The sequence below is a fragment of the Parasteatoda tepidariorum genome, chromosome 6, assembly GCF_043381705.1.
Source record: "Parasteatoda tepidariorum isolate YZ-2023 chromosome 6, CAS_Ptep_4.0, whole genome shotgun sequence".
NCBI lineage: Eukaryota > Metazoa > Arthropoda > Arachnida > Araneae > Theridiidae > Parasteatoda > Parasteatoda tepidariorum.
The window spans coordinates 48,319,031-48,330,085 of record NC_092209.1 but is presented as its reverse complement, the minus strand read 5'-3'; the positions used below and the strand labels follow the sequence as shown (position 1 = coordinate 48,330,085).

Below are 11,055 nucleotides of genomic sequence, written 5' to 3'. Positions count from 1 at the left end.
TACTCGAGCGTTGCGATCGCGAATTGAGAAGTTTATCGATTATTAATGAGTTAACGTTGTGACGTCATTACTGTTCATTTAATAATAATTATTTATAAATATTTCAAATATTTCTTTCAAAAAATTAAATAATAATGAAAAAGTTAAAATCATAAAGAACAATAAAATATAATTCACGAATTTTACACGCTTAAGGAACATTCCCACTGAATGTGGCTTGATCGTTTTACTTTAAATGCGCTAATTAAATTCTCAATTTCTAAATATATATTTTATATGAAATCTTTTATTTTGAAGAAAGTGGGACAAAAATTATTGTCGGTGCAGCGCTGGAAAATATTTTGTATTAAAATGAAATGTTTGTTTTCAAAACAATTTAAATCAATAAAAAAACGTTGATATCTAAAAAAAAGCAGGAAATAATATCTCCACTCTTCTCTTAAGATGGAAACCGATTAAACTTTTCAGTTTTCAAAAGACATCGTTATAACAGTTCGGAGCGGACTCTAAAAGCACCGTGTCTGAGAACTGACACAATATTAACGAGGAAATATGTTTTCCAGCTCCTACCTTGTCTCTACACTCTAAAACAGTTTAGAGCATCTTATGACAAGGAAGAAAAAAAAATGCAATTTTACACTAAAAGTGCCGTTGTAAAACACCATCTTGGCGTAATCAAACATCAAGAATAGTTCTTACTGTCATAAAAACATCTTGAAATGCTCCTTTACAAAGCTTTTGATGTAGTTGCCACAACTTCAGTAACAATGCGATATAGTATACATAGGGTAAAGTTGTGTTCACGGTAAAATTGCATTTAAGAACAGTTAGTTTGGGATGTATACACACGCTAACTCTTAAAATGAAATTAACTGAAAACGAATTCGAAACACAAGAGGGTAGAATTTAACATTATAAGATTATTTAATACAATTGCCAGCTATTTAAAAATTAAAATCGACTTATTCTAATGACACAATTAAAAAATGAATAAATTTTGTGGTGGCAAACGTTTGTTTTTTCGATGCATAAGAGTGCAAGACAACAACAAATTAACACCATTTTGCACTTGATGGTAAACATTCTAACGATGATCTCCAAAGTACGCCAAATTGGCATGTGTGAAAAAAATAATTCAAGAATAGTGTGGATGTTCTTGAACTTGATGTTAAAATTTCCCCTTATTGGTGTTTAGATTAAACTACACCTTTTAAAGTACATGTGACTGCTCGATTTGGTGGTAATTTAAAACAGAGTATTTCTTCACTCAATGTTTTGTGCTATGCAACACCAACTGCGGAAAGATTACACTACAGCTTTTATAATGAGTGTAGCTAAACGATAATGACAATTTCCAGTACACCTGTTGATTTTAGACACGTTTCCCCTACAAATGGTTGTCATAGTAAAGAAAAACATTTAATGAATCAAGCTATATTTAAATGTTTGAAAAATTCTATGGATTAAAGATAGAGTTTTTGATGGATGTTTAGAAAATCTACCTGTGAAATATTTTTGTGAATCTAGGGAAAAAAAGTGGTGGCAATTATTTTGCACCAAAGTGATATTTCACTAAGTGTGCCACTGCATCAGAATCAAGAATAGTTACTGTTGAAGTGAAACGCCTAGAATGTTCTTTGATACTACTTGGTACAATTTATTTGGTACACATCTGTTATTAATTAACACTAAAATTTGTAATTGCTTTAAGATATGATGATCTAAATCAAAAGTCATAAATTTAGGTAGCATACATATAATATTTATTAAAATAAAATTAGTTTATTAATTAGTTTATTGCTCAAACATACGCACAGCATTAACAGGATATTAATATAAATTCAAACAAAACCAAAGTGAATATAAATTAAATATAAAATTATTTCATACAATTGACAAATTAATGTAAATATTATGAGAGTAAAACTAAAAAATTAATTTATCAGAAATCAGATAAGAAGATAAAAATAACTTTTCAAATAATCTATCTTAATTAATATTATTCATCAATCAGTAAAGAGGATTGAAACTTACTTGTTATTAAACAGGTTATGAGATCCCACAAGAGGGCCAGGGTAGCCTGGTTGGTAAGACGTTGGGATCGTGTTTGTAAGAACAGGAGTTCGAATCCCGCAGGCTGAATATATCCTATGTTTTAAATTGTGACAGGTGCACGTTAAATATGTTGAGGTCACAAAATCCTTCAAGTTCCAATAATAAATCAATTCCTCTAGGGTACTGAATTAAAGATTGGTTGCTCTTTGGTTCAGGTCAAAATTACGATCTGTGAATGAACGAAAAAATTTATGTATGTATGAATAAATTTATGAATGGGTCCACCCTGTGAAACGGGCTGTGACGTGTGTAGGGCTGAAATTGTATTCTTGGTCATAAATGACGCCACTGAAAACAAGAAGCGCACCCGTTGCTTTAAAATTAGCTTGGTTTCCCAAGCAGGCATGGAGGTATTTGGCAAGTGACGATAGAAACAACAACAACAAATCCCACAAGAAGTACACTTCATGTAAACAAATCACCATATTGTCTACAAAAATTTCACAATTATTCTCCTTTAAACTTCTGATAATTATCCAAAAGCATTTGCTAAACATGCCCTACCATGATTTCACTCAAGATTTTATAAAATAGTTTAAATCTATACTAATTATTTGCCAAATTTACGGAGCTCGTAAAAACAATACCTTCTTCACTAACCAGCTGCAGATTGGTGTAAGCTTCATTAATTATTGATGTTAAAATTTAACTACACCCTTTGATGCGTGTAAAAACTCTCGATTCGGTTTTAATTTGAAATAAAGTAATCATTCACATAAATTTTTTAGTTTTTCGACTCCAAATTCGGAGAGGTATTACTCAACAATTTTTACAGTGCAGAAAATAACCCTCAATAAAAATAATTATGTTTATTACATTAATTATAGCATTAATTTTTTCTTAAATTTATCAAAAATAATGTTTTTTTTCTTAACCTATTCAGATGAATTTGCATTTCATTCAACAAATGCTGAAAGAAGATCTTACATAGTTTCAAAAAATCCTAGCAGTGAAGAACATTATTCATCGCCAGAGCAGAGAACGACCGATTTATCTAATAAAGGAATACAGAAAAGCCAAAGTAAGTGTCACATAACATATTACTGATTATCCGGCACTTTATTACATAACTCACTCGGTTATATAACTTAATTTTCAACTTACCCGTAAATATTTTTATCGAAGATTATATCAAAAACATATTTGGAATTTCTAAATATAAATATTTTAATCCATGTTAGTAGAGAACGAAATGCTTTTCACATAGATTTATTATAATTCATGCTACGCCTTTTTACTTTGTGCTGTTGAATTAAGCTAAAACTAAAAGAATAACTAGTAAAAAATGAACAGATATTTGTCTAATTTTAATCAAGCCTGCACTGTGAAATAAAATTTTGTATATAGTAATACTAAAATGGTGACAACTATTTCAAATCAAAAATGGAAAACACCAAATGACTATTCTTAGTGTAATCAAACACGAAGGATAATCTTTGGTGTAGCGAAACACCAGAAATATACCATAATGCTTCTTTTGGTTTAAAGTAGTTGTCAACCTTTTTAGTGATTGGTGAAACCAAAATTTCTTAATGACAGTAAGATGGAACCACTTTAGAATCAGTAAAGTTATTTTTGCAATATCACTTACAATACGAACAATAAAACCTCTATAAACGAATTTTTTAAAAAAATTATCAAAAATGTATGAAACTTTTTTTCTTTTTGAGTAATTGTTATTCTACACTTTGAAAAATACTTTTTTAATGTTCAATGTTATTTTCTAATTTTTTAACAAATTTTTTAGACTTTAAAGTTCTATTAGGACTTTAATGTCTGTCGGGATTTTATGCATGACTGATGATATTTTAAGAGCAAAAATTATACCCTTAAAACGCAGAGAATAACGAAATGCTTGTGAAAATGTATTGTAATTTCTAAACATCAATCAGAAATATTAAAATGGAAACCACATTTACAATGTAATTAATTAGAAATTTTGATTATTATTCGCAATTGCAATATTTTTTTTAGCGATTGTATATTTTGTATTCAGAAGTGTTAGGATCAGATAGAATTTCAGCCTACACAATTTTAATTTCCTCAACTGTTATGTTCAGCAATCAAGCTTTATCTTCTCCAATACACATATGTATAAGAAAAGAAAATAATGAACTCATATAAAAAGAAATATCACAACTTAGTAGAGAAAGTGAATCACGCATAAATTTTCTTATAAATGTTGCAAAACCACATCAAACAACTCAACAGTATTCTCAGTGCAATTTATAAAATATTGATTGCGTCAATATAAAACCCGTCGGGACTATGAAATCCGTCCCAGGAAAAGATCAGCACAACGTAAAGTTCTAATTAAATTAAGTATTTAATACAGTGTTTGATAACTTGTTGAAAATGTTAATGAATCGATGAAAAAAAATAATAAGAGACTCACTAACAAATGAGTTCAAAATAAAAAGTAGAGAGTTGAGGAACAAAGATTAATCAAAAAAGGAGGTTTTAGGAACCAAATATCATCAACTAAGCAATGTTCAGTTTCAAATAATTGTACGCTGCCTATTGGTTATGATAATTGGAAAATTGAATTTTTGGGGAAATCCCGATGTGATATTTTGTCCCGTTTCAATGCCATACGGAATTATTATAAGTGGGACTTATAAGGCAAGGGTTAATTTAGAATGCGTTCTCTCAACAATTCCAAAAATAAAATTAGTTTGTGATACAGCCATACACACAGCATAAAGAGAACTTTAGAACAAATTCAAATTAAGCTTAATAGAACAGACACACATGAGAATTGCATATCATAAAGTCATTTAATGTAATTATTAATACATGAAATTATCTTATGAGAATTGTCTTTATTGCAACTCTAAAACATAAATGGTTTTTGTAACAGTTAAATTTCTGTTGATATTTTGCCATGTGCGAGACGATAAGGAACATACCTCGTGCTTGATAGTAAACAATCTGCCGTTGCCATCGAATGATTCGGAACGTTAGTTTTTTCGAAGACAAAAATATTTAATGAATGATGTAAATGCATGTGAGCTTGGTGTAAGCATTCTCTATTTTTGGTATGTAGATTGAAATAACGCATTTATTCTCACAATTTTTTGAGTTTTCTTTTAACATCGAATTTGAAGAGGTTTTATATCGCCCTTTTTACAGAGTGGAATCATGCTATCAAAATTTCCAGCTAGCTGGAGTGTTCAGATTAAAATTGTAGCTCTATGCCTGATGAAAATGCAAGTAGCAATTGTTTTCTGATCACTTTTGGCAGAATTCATTTGTTATTTTATTGTATTTAAACTTTTGACTACTTTCGACTAACTAGACTTCGCAAACTTTAAATTGAGCTCTTTGCCTAATTAAAATGCAAGTTCCAAAAGTTCTCTAACCGCTACAAATGGAATTTATAAGCATATAGAATTTTCACCTACTGATATTTCGACTATTTTTCTACATTTAGGAACGTAATGGACTCCAAAAAAAAAGAAGAAAATAATAAACCAAAAATGAGTTTTGAAAATGGTTTTTTCACAATAAACTTTTGCCATCACCGAAAATTCCCTCTATGTCAAAAATTGTAGCCCTTTGCCTGATGAAAATAGAAGTTCCAATAATTTTCAGACCGCTACTGGCAGCAGTGATCGCCATGTTATCTCAATTGAAATTTTGACTAACTAGTTAAATTGAGCTCTTTGTCGGAGGACAATATAAATTTCGAAAACTCTCTAACACACATAAATGAAATCTATCGTCAAATAAAATTTTCGCCCGTTGATATTTTTACCCCATTCCGACATTTAAAAAACTATTCGATGTAAAACTAAAAGAAAAAATAATAATAAAACAGAAAAAAAATGTTTTAGGAATTTTTTCGCAATAGGCTTCTTGCCATCATCTAAAATTCTTTCAATGATTTTCAAAACAGATACGTTTTCTTTTATATTTTACTTGTGACTGAAGCAAAATTATTTTCTCCTTCTTGGAAATTCACGTTTTTTTTTCTTTTTTAAAGAATGAAATAAAAAAGTCTAAGGAAAATCTATGCAATAAAAAAATCTAAGGAAGATTTTTAAAAAATTGAAAAACAAAACAAAACATAAATATTTTTGCAAAAAATATTTGAAAAATTACTCTACTAATAATTTAAAAAGTGATAATTTAACATCTATATTACTATCCATTTCAGGAAATATTCAGTTAATAAATAATTTTGTTTATTTTTCTATAGACTTTTCATCTACACCAAAGAGAACAGATATTGATTACGTTGAAGATTTATCTCTGGACAATCCTCAATCTCCGGAACATACTAAATCACAATATCCTTTAAATTTCTGGACAGGAAAACTGCCAACATATTTATCTCCGACCACAAGTGATCCTCAATGTCGCTTTCTACCGATGGTTCCATCTTTCTTGTATCCTCATATATCTGGTAACTGGCCATATGCATATTATGGCCCATCCACGACAAACACCGAAACAGCACAACTGTACGGCAACAAATCAACTTGCTTGCCAATTGAAAGAATCGATCCTATTGGACGTTTCCCGGAAGGAGACTAAAAACAGTAAAATGATCTTAATGGTCTAACACTGATACTTACAATCTCAAAGATATATCGTTCAGCAGTAGCAAATTTTTGAAAAGTCCTAACTACAGTCTCTTTTGGAGCAAATTCGTAGTTATGTTGATCTTGCAAATTTGGTCTCATGTAATTTTTTTCCCTGTAGTCCCGAATTTCCTGTATTCTGATTTTCACCTGATAATATTTATATTATAAACTATTCATATTAAGTCAATCAACTTGCAATACAAATCAACTTGCTCACCTCTTGAAAAAAATCTGTCCTATTTAATTTTTCAGACTCTCAAAAATAAAACTCTCTCTTTTCACGATTCATCAATACTTGAGCTGTATTCTGTAAATTTTGAGAATCATATTGTCACGAAATTGTGTGATTTGTGACGAAATACAAACTGTAAATATAAGACTAAAATGTTTCCTCAACTCTGAACCCTATCGCTGTACATTATGGGATAATGCTAATTAATATGAAGACTAGACGATTGAAATTAAAATGACGAAATAGGCCGACCGGATGTATGGTGGACAAGGAGTTGACCTCACCAGGAAGATACTGGGTTCCAGTCTCGCTCCGGGCATGGATGTAATTCATCGCTCTATCCTGTCTGTTTTTCTTGCGTTGTTGGAGAGATGTTCATCTAACTATGTGGTGGCCTCGAAAAAGTGATCAATAACAATACCACCCGTTAGATTCCATAAGACATTAAAGTGCCTCATGGATTTGTTTTTGGAAAAATTGGAATAGCGAAATATTTCCTTAATTTTTAAGAAATTCATTTTCTCAAGGAAGTGATGATAGCTATTTTCTCACATTGGCGAAGATTTTGCTCAGATCATATACCAGGAAACGGTTTCGTCAAAAATGAAGAAAGTTTTGCAATATTTGAATATATATTTCGTTCAATTCGCGGGAAGGGAACAAAAGCAGTATAATAATCCTGATGCTCTTTAACTGATGTAGGCTATTTCGCAGATGTATCATTCATCAGTTTCAAATTGTTTGAAAATTCAAAACTACAGTCTCTTTTGGAATAAAGTATTCATCTTGCGAATGGTTCTCTCATATATTTTTCCGTAGTCCCATATTTCCAGTATTTCGATTGTAACTCGCATCGATTATGAATCATTTAAATTTAAGTACAGAAGTATCAAAATTAAACAGCAGTGCCCCGATTTCATGATAATTGTAAAAGGATTATCGCATTCGGGCAGTTCCTTCGAAGAATGTATCATAATATACTATATTTCACACTATCAATGGATTACGATGATATTTAACAATTACAAAAAATAAACGCCATTACACTGAAGATTAATTTATGCCTAATTCTAGTTTCTGTGAATCACAGCCGACCTTAACTTTCTCGAAGCAAAAACTTAATATCGAAGAAAAATAAAATCGTTTAACTTCATATCTGTGGATAAACTTTTAGAAATTTTCAGTATCTTTGCACGCAAACCAACCATAGGCTAATTCAATGCAAAACATCTCACAGCAACCAAAAAATAAATTTTCTACTGGCAAAATCCAACAATAATGCATCGAAAATATGAAGTAAATTTTGGAAAACTGAAAAAAATTTCATTAAAACATGAAAAATGTACAGTAATGTATGAAACATTAAAAAAGATACCAAATAACTGGGCTAAAGGTCATCGGTTTTGGTTCATATACCATGCCATAGAAAAATAAATTATGGTTAAGATTTAACAACTTTATATTTCAACTAATAAATGTAGTTGTATGCATAATATACTTTCTATGCGTAATTACATATGAAGTCTTGAGTGAATCAAAGCGTCATGCGTATAAAAACGTCATTACAATAAATTAGTCACGTCTCATTTGCGTCAAATTTTTTATAAGTTGTATCAGATATCTCATCTCAGTCAAATTGTTTACAATTTCATGATGAAATACACGATCTTCGTGTCCGTTATTAAAAGTGCCAAAGAACAAGACTAAATATCATTATTGTTTCATATGACTGTTATGGGAAAAATTGATTATTAAGATTTAGAAACTTAATTGATAAGAAGTATTAAATACGTTTATTGTGCAATGTTCTGAATTTATAAAAGGATAACTATCAACTTGTAATAAAATTAAGTAAGAATTTTCATAAATACAAGCTACATTCATATGTATTTACAAAAAGTTGTTACTTCAATTAAGATGTAATTTTCTTTGGTTCATTTGTATCAAATTTTATTGCACTCTATTAGCACTACAAGCAGTTAAATCTAAAATTCCTTAAATAGTGAAGAAAATAAAAGTATCAATCTCTCAAGCATTGGTTTATTTGTGAAACAAGAATTTAAGAATTTCGGAAAAAAAAAAAGCATTTTTGCTCTACTTCTTTAAATCTAAGTTGTCATTTCAAATATGAATTATTACATTTATGAATAAAAAAGATACCAAAAATGTAATAATTGTTTTTTATGTTTTAAAAACAATAATATCAAATTGTTGAATTATGCATGTATGTAAATTGTATAGATAGCAAAATAAAAAAAGTGTGTAAAAAATCAGTCTTGACCTGATTATTAACTTTCATTCAAATTTAATGAGCATTACTCACATTTATATTAACGCAGACATAGAAGTAATTATGATCCACATAATCTGCATTAATCGAAGGGGCCATGTGGTTAATTAATAACTAAATATAAATTTCCTTGAGCAATAATACAAATTTATAAAAAATTTATTTTCTTAGAATAAGTAATACTTTGTATCCTATAGTATAAGGAGATAATAGTATAGTGACTAATAAAGATAATTTTAAGATAGTTTTATGAAAACTGTCTCTAAATCTTTGAATAAAATTTCAAATTTTAAACTTTATTTCTTGTTTTGTTTTTAATGTTTTTTTTTAGTTCCAAATTTTTAATTCTTCAAAATTTAATCCCACAAACCACACACAAGTGTTAATTACATATTACCGACAAATTTATGTATATCAATAACACCAATTTTAAAACCTGTTATAGACTTGAGAATTGAACTAAAACTTTGACGGCAAATCTCAGTTTTTGGTAAAAATCTGACTGAATTTTAACATCAAAAAGTAAAATTTAGAAATTAATTTTACATGTTTGTATCACAAAGCCCATAAATTTTGAATATCAATATTTTTCACAAAAGTCATTCTTTGAAAGGTAGCCATGGGCTTAAAGCTATAACTCTGTATGAAATTTATTGCGTAAATTTTTAATTTTATAAGGAAATTTAATTGAATTGTAATTTCATAATGGAGAATGTTGAAAATACTTTCCCTAGTTCGAATTCCAAAGCTAAACCAACATCAAGCACACCAAGCATGCCAAATAAAAAGCTATAACTTTACTATTTCCATTAGAATTAGTTATATTTAGATTTTATTATTGCTTCTTTTTTGTTAGCCCGGTCACGTGTTTTTCTTCAGATCAAAATTTCAACCTCCAACAAGCTAGAGAACCGAAATGAAAACTGCATCTCTGTATTGAATGGCAATATAAATTTCCTAAGTTCCCTGACGTTTTAAGAAAATGTGTTACAATTTATGAATAATTGAAACTACAGCTACCGTCGGACTTTGAATGTTTAAACTATAAAATAGAATTCTGAATCAAGAGATAATTTCAGTTTCAATCATTTCCTGATCAAAACAATCGAAATTTTAATATTTATCACCATATGCAATTTATCATCGATTCAAATTGCGACTTTTTCTGATTAATTAAAATATTCAAATAGGAGCTATGTGCCAAATAATTATATAAGTTTTTAGTCGTTTCCTGCTGTTATGAGCAGAATTTATGATGTTATTATAACACCAAATAAAAATTGGAGTCAATAGAAATTTCGCCCGCATTCTGACTTTGTAGGAGTTTTTGATTGAATGTTTAAATTGTATTGTTAACATCCGCACTGAATACCAATTTAAGTTTCAGTAGCTACAGTATCACGAAATACATAATTTCAGAAGTTATCCCCGAAAGTATGTTGACGTCATTAAAAATTTCGGAAACTTTAAGACTAATTATTGTTTATAACAAGACTATAGATTTCTGAAACTTTCTAAAATATATACTGCCATTATATCACCGGATAATTCAAGTCAATCAAAATTTTGACCAATCAAATGAACCGGAGTTAATTAAAATGTTGACCAGTGTTTAACGAACTCTAAAACTTTAATTTTAACTGAACAACGGTGCAAAAACGATTTACCGCCATATTATCATCAAATAGATTTACGACAGTACGCATCGCATCGATTTCGACCACTTTTCGACGTAACGAAAATCACTGGTACAAAATTAAAAAATAGAAACTACTACTAAAATAAAACTTTAAATTTTAAGCAAAATTTAAATTAAAAAGAACATTTAA

General features: G+C 29.3%; 1 protein-coding gene across 1 annotated transcript; it reads left to right on the top strand.

The window, feature by feature from the left end:
* Positions 1-2,380: 2,380 nt before the first annotated feature.
* On the top strand, positions 2,381-9,209 carry LOC107439508 (uncharacterized). Its single transcript, XM_043055922.2, has 2 exons — positions 2,381-3,136; positions 6,317-9,209. Exons 1-2 carry the CDS (start codon positions 2,974-2,976, stop codon positions 6,652-6,654), a joined length of 501 nt encoding a protein of 166 aa, XP_042911856.1. The 5' UTR covers positions 2,381-2,973; the 3' UTR covers positions 6,655-9,209.
* Positions 9,210-11,055: the final 1,846 nt, after the last annotated feature.

Coding starts and splice junctions, on each gene's coding strand:
- LOC107439508 (XM_043055922.2), top strand. CDS start 2,974: ATGTTTTTTTTCTTAACCTATTCAGATGAATTTGCATTTCATTCAACA. Junction 3,137..6,316: donor AGGAATACAGAAAAGCCAAA/GTAAGTGTCACA, acceptor ATTTTTCTATAG/ACTTTTCATCTACACCAAAG.